A 15,864-nucleotide genomic window follows, 5' to 3' on the forward strand; every position below is an offset into this window, starting at 1 on the left:
ATAAATAAATTTCTGGAGAAAATGATTGGTTCCCATATAGTGTGTGATTAAATGAATAGAACCACACATCTTCACAGCTATGTTTCCCCATTTTCATTAATTGAACTTACGGTATCTTTCATGTCAGCCAAACAGCATCGCTGAGCTTCACTTAGTATTATTTCAATTTTTTCTCTTAAATTTAGAAGTCCTTGAAAGTACTGTCAAAAACAAAATAAAAATATGACATGTTGAAACACCTTGGAGTAAGTATGTAGGCAACACGCCATGGTGCATACACCTCTGGCGCATTGTTTTCAAATGAAAACATTTTTTACATTTAAACCAGAAACTGATTTATGATTATGGAATTAGGCATATTCTGGACATTATTAAGCAAAATTTGCACACTAGTTTCAATGTATATATCCCCCAATATGATATTGTAATAAATTAAATTATTCACATGCAAATTCTGTTGTAAGATAGACCTGTACTTAGACATCTGGTGAAGTGACGGCAGTAATTATTCTTAGTGAAGATCCTGAACAAAGTGGCACTCAACCAAGGTGGCTTTTCTTTCCCCTGTGGAGACAGAAGCAAATTAATACACTGCATAGCACTGTTTTGTGAAATGTATTTTTGGAGAATGGATTCATTTGAACTTTAAGAATGAAGAATTATAGCACTTAATTATATTTTTTTAAAAAATTACCCTTATCAGCCAGTGCAGACACTGAGTAGGCGTTCGTCACCTTATACATAGAGCCTTCCTGTCAAATATCACAAAACAGCAACTGTCTGCATCACATATGCCGCTCACCTGAAATTCTGCTTACGTTTGGTAAACTAGCTATTGTTGGTTCATGAGGAATGTTCCATTCTATAGTAAATACCTGTCTACTTTTGGTAAGCTTATGTAGATAGGCAAGATGAGTTTCCAGAAGAAAGAAATACAGGAATGCGTAGAATCACAATGCACAACCCCTGCCCACCACACATACCCACATACACACACACACACACATACACACACACACAACCCCTGCCCACCACACATACACACATACACACACACATACCCACATACACACACACATACACACACACAACCCCCCCACATACCCACATACACACACACATACACACACACACAACCCCCCCACATACCCACACACACATACTCACACACATGTACATACCCACACACAAGCACATACCCACACACAAGCACATACCCTCACACATGCACATACCGACACACACACACAACCCCCCCACATACCCACACACATGCACATACCGACACACACACACAACCCCCCCACATACCCACACACATGCACATACCCTCACACATGCACATACCGACACACACACACAACCCCCCCACATACCCACACACATGCACATACCGACACACATGCACATACCGACACACATGCACATACCGACACACATGCACATACCCTTGCACATACCCACACATATGCACATACAGACACACTTTGTCCTTCTTGTCTAAGGTGGGAAAATTTGGTGAGGTGAACAGTGGCTGAGCGTCCTGCAACTCCAGTTGGGGAGCCATACCTGCTTTCACTGTCTGCATATTGTATAGAAAAATTTGTTTTACTTCCTACTTCTCCATGTGCCAGTACATTGTCCATTGTTTGAGGGAGATATCGATAGTTTTTAAAAATAAGATTATTTTCCAATAATGTCTATTTTACTTATGCAATAGTAAAAATATAACTAAAATAGAACCTAAATGATGCTAAAGTAATATTTGTTTTCTAACTGATTAACTTTCACCTAAGGAGGAATAACATATCTATCTATCTATCTATCTATCTATCTATCTATCTATCTTTGAGACAGTCTCACCTTGCAGTCCTGACTGGCTTGGAACTCACTAAGTAGACCAAGCTGGCCTCAAACTCAAATCCTCAAGCTTCTTTCTCTCTCCTGAGTGTGGGGCTAAAAGGTGTGTATTGCCATGCCAAGCAGGAGGAAAGAGTTATTAAATTCCTTTGTTCCTTCTAGAGTACGTAGAACGTAGATCCCAGTCATTAGTGTGTACTTGACATTAGGCAAGCAGAGTTACACTTCCTGGAGTGGGTTCCAGTACAGCAATCTTTCTCCGTTATCAAATGGAGATCATACACGTACCCCTTGTGGTTTATCTTAGTGATGAAATTAGAAGTTCATAGAAGAGGCAGCTTAGTGACTAGCATAAATGTTTGATATCTAGAAGATATATTTCAAACATACAGCCTGCTGATGTTCTTGCTCCAAATCCTGGCTTAAAATGAGACCAAATTAGAACTCACTTAAGGAAATGTATCTTATTCAAAATTTATTTAGCAGTAGTGTTAAAATAAAACTCAAATTATCATCTGTGTCTTTGGCTTCTTTGACAAAAAAATGTGATGTTTCCAAACTAGTGAACTCCTTCAAAATAATTACACATAGAATCACAAACTTGTATCACCTCGATAAAAATAGCCACTTATGTAATAAATATTATGTTCTAAACACTGCCAAGAGCCTCCTTTAAATTAACTCATTCAATACTTAAAGACCTTTTAGTTCAGAGCTGTTGTTAGTTTTTTTTGATTTAGGATCTAATATATAAAGAGAATTAGACCTTCCTTAAGCTTCATAACTTGCAAGAAGTGGAGTTAGAAGGTGACACTCTGCCCACATCAGCCTTCCTGCTGTGGCATCATCTGGATGTGGCCAAAGACCCAGATTTCCTTTCGCGCTCAGTTTGAATTAAAGCGCAAATCCATTTGCCTTGCAGCTTAGGGAGTGGATTGTGACGTTGGCTCTCTAAATTCTGTTCCAGAGAGTGCTGTGTCCCCATCTTTAAGTCTATGAACATCTTTAACATTAGATCCTCTCGCTCCACCACCTGCAGAAGATTGTATCCGTCTCCTGAGAATTACTGAAAACCAGTTCACTCACCCAATGTGAGGATTTTACAGTTTTACCCACACAAATAAGAATTATAAAACTATGACGGTTTGATTTTGCTCATTTTTCCAAATTCAAAACTAGAATTGAAATATTTCCATCGTGTCCAAAGGTGACTCTAGAGATCTGTAGTCTGCACTCCGTAGACAGTAGCCCACTCATGACTACTCTCTGAGTTCACCTGAAACAGAAAAATCTACCTTTTATACCTTTTACCAAATATGCTTTTGATGCACATGCATGAACACACAGGCAAATGAACATATACATACAGAGTACTCACTATCAAAGACATTAAACTTAGTTCCATGACTTCATTAAAATAGCCTGTAATGGTAAAAATCCATATTCTTTAAGATGCTGAAGAATTACATCTAATAACACAATGGGTCAGTTGCTAACTTGCCTGTCATAATAATACCGGACGTTCAATGGCAGCTCTATTCTCCATAACCTCTGGGTCCCCAGCCATTGCACTGGCATGAGCACAAACAAGGCTGATCCATGGCTAATTGTCTCTGCATCTCTTTTCTGCTGGGAAACGAAAGGATGGTGATGTTTGAATCTCGACTTTCCCTAAAAAGGCATTTGAGAGAATACTGCAGCTCCAGGCAATAAAGGCAGATGCTGCTTCGGTTTATGTACGTGCAGACGGGTCCTGTAGCTGCTGTGAATCCTAATGAGCTCTGCTCTAGCCTGGTCCAGATGTGGCGTTAATGCCTCGGAGACTAAAAAACTTATAGGCGTTTAGTGAAAATAATTTTTGTTTAAGCCATTTGGCTTCCTCTCTGCATTTCTAGTTTCACTTAATTTTTCCGTAGACAATCAGAATTAAGCTTATTTCCACAGTTTCTCCCGAAGTTAAGAAAAAAATTAATATGTATTTGCACATAGCGATTATAGAAACTGAAACCTCTAAATAAGAACACACAACTTTATCCAATGAGAAAAAAGGAACTTTTTAAGATTATAGTGTAATTACATTTCTCCCTTCCCAATCCTCCCTCCAAATGCTCTCATATGCCGCTCCTTGCTCTCTGTAAATTCATGGCCTCCTTTTAAATTGCTGTTCCCTGAATATCTGTGTATGTGTTCTGATATATTCCTAAATGTAACCTTCTCGGCCTGTGTGATACCACTTGCGTCCATGTTTTCACGCTGGGCATTTGGTCTTGGATAACCTGGGGAAGATCATTTCTCTTGCTCTCAGCATTCCTTAGTTGCTTTCAGTTCATTGTGTAGGGGTGGAGACTCATGAGTTTCCCCTGTCCAGTTTGGCATGTCTATTGGTCATCTTTGTTCAGCTCATGTGGAACAATAGGATATTTTGTCAAGGCTGAAGAAATAAATGTGAACTTTATGTGAACAAAAACACCAGTCTTACATTTATGTCAAGTATTACCAATCAAAAATATGCTGTTTGTAAGAAAAACAATCTCAATATGATTGTTTCACCTTTCTATTAAAACCAATAATAACTTTTAGTGTTATTGATTAGTTATGTAATCAACTTGTATTTTGCAAAAAAAAAGTCATCTTATCTACCTGTGTATTTAAAAAATATAATAATGAAAATTTTATCAAACGCAGACATAGCATTGGAATTTTTATAATAACCAATATTTATAGAAAATGACCACAAAAATTATCATTTCACTGTGATATTTTCTAGTTTCACTGGCTAAAGTTCCAAGGCTAAAACTTTATTGGTGAAAAACTCTGGCTTTGATGTGAACTGTCTCGTCGTTGTCTTGTCAGGAGGTGTATGTTGATACGATCCATCACTGCAATGAGCAGAATTGTGAGGACAGAGCTAGTAGAGAAATAGGCAGAAGAAACCTGCTCCCTGTGCAGCTGACTTTCTTTCTTAATGGCTTCTCATTCCCTTCTAATGCCTTCCACTCACATCCCAAGTAAAGCAGTTGGCAGAGACCGCAACAGATGGAGGACGAGCTCAACACATGCAGCGTAGCTGGCGCCCAAGCACTTGACTTTTATTTACCAAACAGTTAGCCAGATTTCCGAAACCCAGTCTGCTAATGTCCCTTTTTGGTTTAACATGCAGTTGGTATCTAGTACATAAATATTACATCACTTAGCTAACTAGCTAGTTATCTTATTCCTCATGTAGATTGCTGATACACTGAACAGTGGATTTAAAGAAATATCTGCAATGGTTTAAGTCATCTTTGTGGCTCTAGAAGACAGCTTTCTTGAAGTGGTTCCATTAGAAGCATCTTTTAGCCAGCCCAGTTAGGGCCACATGTACCACTATACAATCTTAAATAAAGCTGTCAGATAAATTTGAAAGATTGAAGATGGATTCAGACAATTGATAGTTTGATCCTTTACAATCATCATCACTGATTACTACATTCCAAGATCATGCAGCTCTTTTACGAAAGTTTTTAGTCCAGTAAGCAAAATTGGAAGCTCCTCAATTCCCCTCACATGGTATTTTGCTTACATCACCAATATCTGTGTGTGTATAGCCCTGGGAGCTCCTGGACTAGAAGGAATCATTGTCTTTTTAATCTGTGATGCCTACACATGGACATACATGCTGATAGAGGACACCCATGCTAATAGAACCTCCATAAGTGTTTGCTGAGCTATGCAGAGCTCAAAGAAACTTAGCCCCAAAGTCCAGAAGGGAAATAAGCAGCTGTTAGACAACTACGTTGAGTGATGAAAGGGAAAGGTGAATTAGTAAGAACTCCCAAGGCTTTCTGCAAAAACAAACTTCAGGGAACTCTACCTAGCAATGTTTAGAAGTGCTGCCTTCTAGAATGAAATGTAATAGGGATGGTGTGTGACAGCTCCGGAATTTGCTTCCCGTTTCCTGGTCTCCTGCCCTCCCTGCTCTCTAAAGCATAGCCAGCCTTTGTTATCTGGCTTTCTGTCCACCCTGTCTCAGGTTGAAAATCCCCTTCGTTTCTTATATTATCTCAAGGAATGTTTCATTCTCTAAGGTTCCATGATTGTTTACTGCAAGGCCAACGCTAAGTTAACTGATGGCTGAGGCACAGCTGAGCCCTAGCAGAGGTAACTGATACGGACTCACACTATAAATTACTCATCACGAGGAATACTCTGGACAGGAAATGGTTTGCCGTGACTGGTATCTCACCATCCGCAATTAGGAGCTGGCTGATGGCACCGAGCTCTGTATCTTAAATCATCTTTCACTTGGAGGAGTGCGCAATGCAGGTGTCTGTTACCACACATCAGATCTTTCAGTAGATAATTCAGATTAAAGGTCTTGATTTCCCTACCTTGGTTTTGCAGTTTAAAATTTATTGAGGCTGTATTTAACCTATATTTGACAATATAATTAGCCCAAATCTTTGTTTAGGACAGATCCATTTTAAGAAGATTATATCAATTTCATGGAATCTCAGATTTTTATACGATTTTACAAAAGTTGCTGTCTCCCTAACTTCACTAGGTGTGGAAGGAAACTTTTACTACCTCCCTGATAATTTCTAAGATGTTTAGTGTTTTTAAGCTTACTATAACTTACACATGTATAACTTAAAAAGGATTGGAAATAGAAATTTTTCATTTGAAAGGAAATATTAGTAGTGTTTATACTTGCTTACAAACTCAGTATACGCAAACACAATTTTAGAAGCAAAATACATTAATAGAAGAACAATTTAGCATCCAAAACAGCATGGCATGTGTGTGCGTGTGTGTGTGTGTGTGTTTGGGGGGGGGTAATGGTCTTGCTTTATGTTCTGTGTGGGACCGTTTCTGACATAATATGCTGAGTTTTGCAAGCCACATTTTAAAAGGTGTATTGACTGCCCAGAGAGCAGGGTCAAAATTTTAAGATTCCAAACTATTGTTAATTGTTTACTGAATGGAAGCCTTAATAGTGACCCAAATGGGTGTCATGTATAAGATTTAGAAGATTTGGCAGAAATTTTGGTTCAGAAAGCTGTGCTCCACAGTGTGAATCAGACAAAAAAAGTTAGTTAGAAGCTTATAATGGTGTTTGATGTATAAATACAGTTAATGTCTGATTTAATTTGGTAAGAGTGTGTTCATGTGTGCGTGGTGCACACAGGGAGGTCACAGACCAACTTTTGGGAGTCAATTCGCTCCTACCACCATGTGTGTTCCAGGAATTAAAAGACATGAATAGAAAGCATATCCCAAGAAATGAGTTTTGGAAGGTATGATTTCTTTAAAACTCTTGGTTGTAACTTTTTCCAATAATAAACTAAAATCTTGACTGGGAAATAAAAGAGAAGCATCTATGCCTTCTTTAGGATGGTACTAGAGAAAAAGGCAGCAGGAATCCAGAAACATAAACACAAATGTACACACATGCACACACACATGTGCACACACACAAAACTGATACATGCTCTTCCAGTAGTGGCAGGCAAATACTGGCTTTATATGTAAATCTGGGTTTATCCCGACTGCCTGCACCTCTGTGGGCTTTGCTCCTGTGTTTCAGAATAAGCACTAAGAGGATTGCTGCTACTAGCCTAAATATTTTGAAGTTTTACAGAACTAATACTTGTCATTAGCATGAACTATGTCCTTATAAGTTTTTTATGGTGATTCTATATTTCCCTCCCTTTTTTGAGATAATGATGGGAACCAGGATGCTCACACTCCTCTTATGGTCTATAGACAATTAGAGGTGATTTTAAGTCTCATGTGGGGAAAGAGAAGAGACCAGTTAACACTTGTCATAGGGGAACACCGCATTTCAACTCCAATATTCACAAAGCATCAACTCACAACATACCCAGGCCAGCACTCAGGGCACATGAAATGTAAATGTTGGCAGCTAGCAAAGAAGAGGGGAAGAACCATCACCACTCCCTTTTCTCGGAAACGGGCTGTTGGCAGGGTAAATACCGTATCCTTGTGCTTTAATGGATTATATGCTGTATCTTGTTATCCTGAGTAATTTGCAATATGATATAAAATATTATATCAGATCAACTGAGGAAAATAATATGCTTCTTAGGGACAAGTGGGCATACTTCACTGATGAGTAGTAGACGCTCTATTCCCACAGAATGCCCCTTGGTATCGGATACTTAATGTAATTTCGTTATCTCCTTATCAGATGTTACTACAGCTTTCTACTAGTGCTGCCTGGTGCCTCGGGTCAAGAGCTGTAATAACTTCTAAGTGGTAGAAATACTTAGCACGCTGATAATGAATGCTGTTTTGGATGCATCCTCATGTAACTACATATCACAACCAAGTCGTGTCCTCACTATGATGACAGCAGCTACACTATAGAATACTTTGATAATTTAATCTAAACAAATAAAAACCTTAGCTCTTAAAATAATGTGCATGTGTATGACAGTACACCTCTGTTTTTTTTTTTTTGTTTGTTTGTTTTTTTTTTTTTTTTTGGTTTTTCGAGACAGGGTTTCTCTGTGGCTTTGGAGCCTGTCCTGGAACTCGCTCTTGTAGACCAGGCTGGTCTCGAACTCACAGAGATCCGCCTGCCTCTGCCTCCCGAGTGCTGGGATCAAAGGCGTGCGCCACCATCGCCCAGCTCACCTCTGTTTTTTTAAAAAAAGAAACAGTAAAACTTTCCAAAAAAAGTATTAGTAATAAAATTAAGAACCCAATATTTAGGCAAAGCATCACATTGTCATTGAAAAATTTGAAGACATGATGTTCTTCATAATATACTGAAATCTCCTTCAGGTATTTATTATTATGAGAAATAATACCCATGTTTTCAGGAATGCTTATAAACTGTTGCTAAGTGAATTTAATAACTATTTCACAGAAGTAAAGCAGGTCATAGCATTGCTAGCTTGTTTGGAGCTGCCTGAGTCTGGACATTTGGGAACCATGGTGAATTCCTAGACTGAAGTAAACAGACAAGGGTTTACTGAGAATGCTTGCAACCCTCATAGAGCATCTCCTAGCCGGTGTGCTCTCCCCAGAGCAGAAGTGTCAATGCAATGACCAAGAATTCCAGTAACAAAACTTGATAGGCATCTGCTGAAAATGTTTATGCCCATGGCAGGGGCTCTGTGGAAAGGGAACTGTTTCATGTAGAATTGCCTTTGGTATGCCTTCAGAACTGACCTCACAGCAGTCAACAGATATGGATAAGGAAATAAGCATGTCTATAACATGGTAAGACTATGCATATGTGCATATGTGATATCTCATGTTAGGTAAGAAGACACTTAGAAACTACTGTTAAATTGATTGACAAAGACCATGTAGGGAAGCAAGACATTGGCCACAGCTGAGGGAGAAGAGTTTGAAGATCAGTTACTGTGTGTCCATTCATATAAGATGATTACAAGAATAGTAACTCACTGATAAGTTTGTTCAGGGAATGATGCCTATCCCATAAAAAGCATTTATTAATTTGCCCAGATATTTTAAAGCAAAGAAAAAGAAAGGAAGTGGGGGGAGAGATTACTTCATAGCATATAGAACACACATTGAGTATGCGCTGGGCATCTCGGGCGATGCTGTAAGTTGGATGACTCTGGGACTATGAGACTAGTACTTAGCATCTCAGGGCCTCCGTCCCTTTATCTTAAAACTTGAGGTGATTGTTCTGGAGTTGTGATCTGACAAAAGTTGAAAGACCCTGCATGTGACAGATAGCCAGAAAAAAAAAATACCTTACCTCATAACACTGCAGCTTCCCCAACACTTGGGAGGCAGAGGCTGGTGGTTCTCTGTGAGTTTGAGGCCAGCTGGTCTACAAAGCAAGTCCCAGGGCAGCCAGGAAACTCTGTCTCAAAAAAACAATCAACAGACACAAAAGGTGTGTGTGGGGGGGTCTTTCTCAATATTATTTGTGGCTAATAAGATTTATTTTGGTTACTCTTTTTAGGGTGAAAATGGCATCCATGGTCTTCCAGGCTTACTTGGTCAAAAGGTAAGGGGTTTTATAAATGTTTGCTACAAACTAAGCTAATAAATCCATCTTTCCAAGGAGGACTCATAGAAGCATTTCCTTCTCAGAGACCTCTCAAGGAAGCATTTGCTCCAGGGTATTAGCAGCATGCCATCCTGAGGAATCAGTATAGATGCCTTCTAAGGGCCATGGAGGTGTTAAAGCTGCATCAGAAACATGTTGACTGTTATCAGTCACAGTGAACAATGGAACAGCGTGTTCTGCTTATCATTTCTGACATTCATGTGTTGTGCTTCTCAGATTGAGTTAAGCAAAAATGTTTATGATGTCACGAAATATCTAACAGTACAAGGCTAGCATGGACAACTTAGTGAGATCATGTCTCAAAAGGAAAAGGAAAAAGAGGGCTGAAGAGATAGTTCAGTGTGGAGTGCTTGCTTAGCTTATATGAGGCTATAGACTCAATCCCCTATAAATAATAATAATAATAATAAATAGAATCTACATTCATGCTCATGATGAAGGAGAAATTTTTCACCACCCAGGCTGAGTCTCTCTGTGCCTCACATCTTTCTCTTCACCAAAATGAACCAAAAGGATCCTCTGGATCCTTTACTCCCTATCCAAGGACAGCTTTCTTGCTGTGAGAGCAACAGTATGGGCCGTGCATCATTGGGTGCACAGAAACTACTATACACTAGATTCCTGGAGCAAAAAGAAGTTGCTTCTGGTGGGTCCAGCTGTTGTGATACAGCCCAGACAATCTCACCACAGGGGAGAGCATTACTGATGCAATTTTAGATGCTTCTGCCCCAAAGCCAAAGCAGTCATTTCGACGTTGTGGCAAAAGGTTACAGGTTTTTATAACAAAATGTCTGAAGTCGCTATGCATCTATGCTTTGCTTTTCCATAGCCGGAAATGCCATTTGATAAGTCACATTTTCATTTAGAATTAGAGCTTTAAAAAAAAAAACTGTTTCTTTACCTATCCCTGTAGAGATAAGACTGCAGCGGGAGCCATGAAACCGTACACTTCCCAGTAGTTCTAGATAAACCCACTGGTACAGCATGTGCCGCGTCTGTGAGCTGAGCTGCAAGCCGAGGATGTGCAGATTTATCGGCTGGGAAGTGGTTTTGGACTTTCCAGCAGCTGTTTGTGGTGGCTGCATCATGCTGACATCGTGGCCAGTGCGCTACGGGCTTCAGCAGCTTCAGTGTCAGCTTGAATTACCAGACGGAATTCAAGTCTGTATTTTAGGGGAAACACCACTAAAAGTAAGGCAGGCCTATGCACTCGTGATAAAAATCCCTACGAATTAATATATTGCTTCCTAGTAACATTTTGAGAACAAAAGAAGCAAAAAATAATTATTTAATCAAGTTTCTACACTCTTTTAATACATTTACTTGACTATGCATGTAGTAATATACTCATAAATTATCTATGTATAGATAACAAGAGCTCACCTTCTAATTATATAATACATGTGGATTTTAATTATGTCATATACCACTTTGTGGAGGCAGTACAAAAAAGCTGATATCAGAGACTTTTCATCTGTTGCTAGGTATGATGGCATGCGTTTATTTGTTATCCCAGAACTTCTGTGATAGAGACAAGAGCATCATCAGGAGGTCAAGGTCATTATGAGCTACATAGTGAACTCAAGGACAATCTGACCCGTATAACATTTTATCTTTAAAAACTTAAATAGAAAAATAAAGCAAGCAAACACAAATATCGGTCTCTTATGAAGATACAGGCTGGATGGCTTACACCATGACACCCAGTGAATGAGTGGACGGCAGATAAAACCCATCTCAAACACCATAGGTCCCTGATGTGTAGGAGGGTCTCAGTGAGTATTTACTAAATGCTTGGTGGGAGCATCATCAATTTATTCATGACAAATTAAGTCAAAAATAAACTTATGAAATTGGAAAGGGTTCAGCTGAGGGAAAAACACTTGCACTTTGTAGATTTAGAGGATGGCATAGGAAACGGGTGTTTTTTTGTCGTTTTGTTTTTATTTTTTAGACTAGGTTATACAGAATTGTCTTTATTATTCATTCAGTTGCAACATATAGTCAGGAATAGGAATCACCCAATATACAAAACACACATCCGACACCATGCATGTCTGCCAGGTGCTCAAGCATGAGGTAATGGAGAAATTGATCAGTTATTGATTAGAAGTATGCTGAAGGACTCAGAATTTCTTTTTTCTTTTTCTTTGCTAGTTCTTTTTCAATTCTCTTTTTAATTTATTTATTTTTAATTTTTATTTTTTAAAGAAAATAAACTATCTTTTTTCATTATACATACAATCCAAGTTCCAACTTCCTCCCCTCCTCCCATTCTCCCCTCATATCATCCCACCCCACGCCATCCACTCCTCAGAGAGGGTAAGGCACATTGCTTTGGGAAAGGTCCAAGGCCTTCCCTACTATATATAGGCTAAGCAAGGTATCATCCAAAGAGAATAGGTTCCCCAAAAGACAGTACATGCAGTAGGAATAAATCCTGGTGCCACTGCCCTGCCCCAGTCTTCCCCAGCAATGCAACTGTCAACCACATTCAGAGGGACTAGTTTGGTGTTATGCTTGTTTCTTCCCAGTCTGGCTAGAGTTGGCGAGCTCCCTTTAGCTCAGGTAGACTTTCAATGGGTGAACCCATTATGGTCTTGACTCCTTTGCTCAAATTCTCATTCCTCCCACTCTTCAACTGGACTTTGGGAGCTCAGTCCAGTGCTTTGATACAGGTCTCTGCCTCTGTTTACATCAGTTGCTGGATGGAGATTCTATGGTGACATTTAAGATATTCGTCAATCTGGCTACAAGGCAAGGCCAGTTTGGGCTCTCCTCTATTGCTTAGGATCCTAGCTGGGATCATCCTTGTGTATTCCCGGGAATTTCTCTAGTGCCAGGTTCCTTGCTAGCCCCATAATGGCTCCATCAATCAAGATCTATCTTTCCTTGCTCTCATCTCTGTCCTTCCTCCATCTAGACTTAGAAAACAGTTCTTTTCGTAACTGTAAACCACATGAGCAGAACAGAGAGTAGCCTGTGGCTCCAGGTGCAGGGAAGTGCTGGGGCTGGGGGTAGAGGACTCAACTCTAAACCCTCTCATGAACCTCTCGTTAGATACTCATGTGGAAGGTAGGTTTCAAAGAAGTTTGTGTCGTCTGGATTTAATGAGATGTTAGTGACAACAAGAATTGCAAACTCAGTCTGTGCTGCTTCGTTCTCAAAGCAAATCTAGACAGTACCATTCCTTTAATGTGCAGGGGCCTTGAATTTATGGGATGTAATCTTTTGGGAAGGTAAGGAAATATGCAAAAAAGCTGGTCCTTGAGTATTTTGTACTATTCAGACTTTGCATTGCTTAGTGTTTGCTTAGGACTTCATATCGCAGGAAACTATTTAAATAACTAATATTTTATTCTTAGAAATATTGTTATTATTATGAAAATTCCATGAACCATAAGAACTGTTCTTATTACTTTACACGATGCTCTTCTTTTGCAGGGAGAACAAGGACTTGAAGGCACCAAAGGAGAAACTGGTGAAAAGGTAATCCTTTAGTGTTTGTAAAGAAGAATTATGCTCCCAAAATAGTTTAATGTGACATTTAGCTTCTTTCATATGTTCTATACAGTATGTATAATAATTTTATAGTGGAACTAAAAACATTTGAATCAATTAGAGTAACTTTTATATATTGGTGATTGACAGAAATTGTTCTAAATTTACTTGGTCAGGCATCTTTAGTTACATTTATTTCATTTATATATAAAAGATACAAATATTTATTGGACATTGTATTTTTATATTATGGTGTCATTTATCTACTATGACTATGTCTCTGGCTAAAAGTTTTGTTAGCATGGACACTGGTTTGTTTATCAGTGGAATATTTCCTAAGGGGAAGTTAAGGAAAAAAAAATAATAACAAAAGAGCTAAATGCTACAGAAAAGATAGCACACACTAAAATCAGAGTTATTCCAAAATGTTTAATATAGGAGTGATTAAAAGATATGGGTGATGTATGAGAAACTGACTCACAAGACTTTTGAATGCCTTGGGTTGCATTGCAGAAGATTGATGCCACAAGGTTACAGATGCAAAGGCAGAGAAAAGTGTGGGGAAGGCTACAGACTGCAAGTGCTTTTCCCAAAGCAGTTAGTCCCCAGTGAGAACCTTGGAAAGACGTACCCCACTCAGCCCCGAACTCCTCCTAGTGAAGCAAGTGAAGCAGAGCCAGTCAGGTGGATGTAACCCATGGACCTGGGAACCCTGGGGCTCAAAGGAGGTTAGATACTGGTAGAGTGTAGTCCCTCAGGAACCAAGGACAGATATCATCCCTGTAACCCATCACCCGCTCACAAAATTTAACTCTGCATTTTATACCTTCAAAGAGTGTTTTATTCTAAGAAAGGATTACCAACTCATCTTGTAGTCCTTGAAAAGCAGAAGAACAATCTTTCCTGTACAAACAGGCTTTGCAGGTGGAAAGGGTGCTCTCAAATCAGCCAGCGTTGCTTGCGTCTAGCTTTCGGGCAGCGATCAGTTATTTGCCTCTCCTATAAGTATTTATAGAGACAATGATTATCTTCTATAATTACAATACAAATTACACATGTTGTAAGCTACATAATAATTACTTTCCCTCACGGAAGTGGGAGAGAGAGAAAAAAAGGAGAAGATAGCCATATAATAACCGTGCAATTGAGGAAAAATCCATTAAAATTATAACGACTTTGAATGGGTTTTTTAGAAATTCTTGAATACTTTTGCTTTAGAATAACAGTTATTATCAAGCAATGTCTCTAATTCTTATTTAGATGTACGTTTTGGTTCATCATACAGAATTTTATCTGTAGGAATGAATGAAACTAAGTAAGGAATAATATCCTTTCTATAATTTAGTCACCAATACCTTGAAACTTGGTTATTTTGTTATTCTCTGAACATAGCTGATATTTTGTGGTACTAAACAGATTCCCACAGATGGAACATGAACAAAATACATTATGTACATGCATCACAATGCCGCAATGAAATTCATTACTGTGTATAATTAATATATGTTAATCAAACATTTAAAAAGAACACACATTCCATATATTTTGCACCTAAGATTTTACTTCTGCTTCCTCGTATTTATTGAGTGTTGCATTCAAGCAACCAATTTCAACCATGAGGTGGAAACAGTTATGGAGAATACCCTAAATATGGTAGAAAGAAATAAGCATCAAAGAGAAAAGACAATGACTATAATGAGAATCCTAATCCTGATGGTTTATAGCCAGATTTAATATTCATGTAATCACCTTTAAGCTTAGAAGGTCTGCTTTGATTACTATTTACTGTACATTAAATGATTCTTTTCAGTATTGCAAACTATAAAAAGCTTTATATCTGATCCATACATCATTTTCCATAGCATAAATAAATAAGGTCATGTGGTTGACTTTGGTTATGAGAAAAAGAAAGAAAAGTCTCTGACAGGTCTCAATTTGATGTGACAAGAGTCCAGCGTTATTGGGTTGCTTGCAATGCATTTTTTTTCTGAACAAAATCAGCCAACTACACTTCAATAGCAATTCCTTGTGGAAGAATTAACATATAATTACTTTACAAACATCTTTCTTCTTAAACTATCCTATTTTCTCCATTCCCATGTTTAAAATTTGATGCTTCTGAGTGACACAATTAAAATTTGAGACACAATACAATGATTGTGGACTAAATCATTCAGGAGATTATGAGGAATTTCCTATCTATCAAGGATACATGGTTATGGTAAAAAAATAATATTGACTCTGATGGATAGCACGCTCTGTTTTGATTTCCAGGTGTTGTTTCTATAGGCAATGAAAACCAGGTGCAGAAGTCTGCTATTTACACATAGATAGACAATAAAACTTCAGCCTGATGTACTCACTAGGAATGCCCAAGAGGTTCCACAAAAGTCCAGTTTACAGATGCACTGCTTTTAGTCCAAAATCTTTTAATTTATGAAGTACTT

The 15,864-nt window shown here is 38.5% G+C and overlaps 1 protein-coding gene across 2 annotated transcripts in view; it reads left to right on the forward strand.

The window, feature by feature from the left end:
- The window catches only part of Col19a1 (collagen type XIX alpha 1 chain), a 310,539-nt gene that overhangs the window by 68,311 nt on the left and 226,364 nt on the right, over nt 1-15,864 (forward strand). For both annotated transcript variants that reach the window (XM_075980561.1, XM_075980562.1), the window contains 2 exons: nt 9,809-9,853; nt 13,361-13,405. In XM_075980561.1, coding sequence (XP_075836676.1) covers nt 9,809-9,853; nt 13,361-13,405 — 90 coding nt within the window. The remainder of the gene's footprint in view (nt 1-9,808; nt 9,854-13,360; nt 13,406-15,864) is intronic.

This window comes from Microtus pennsylvanicus, chromosome 7 (genome assembly GCF_037038515.1).
Source record: "Microtus pennsylvanicus isolate mMicPen1 chromosome 7, mMicPen1.hap1, whole genome shotgun sequence".
Classification (NCBI taxonomy): domain Eukaryota; kingdom Metazoa; phylum Chordata; class Mammalia; order Rodentia; family Cricetidae; genus Microtus; species Microtus pennsylvanicus.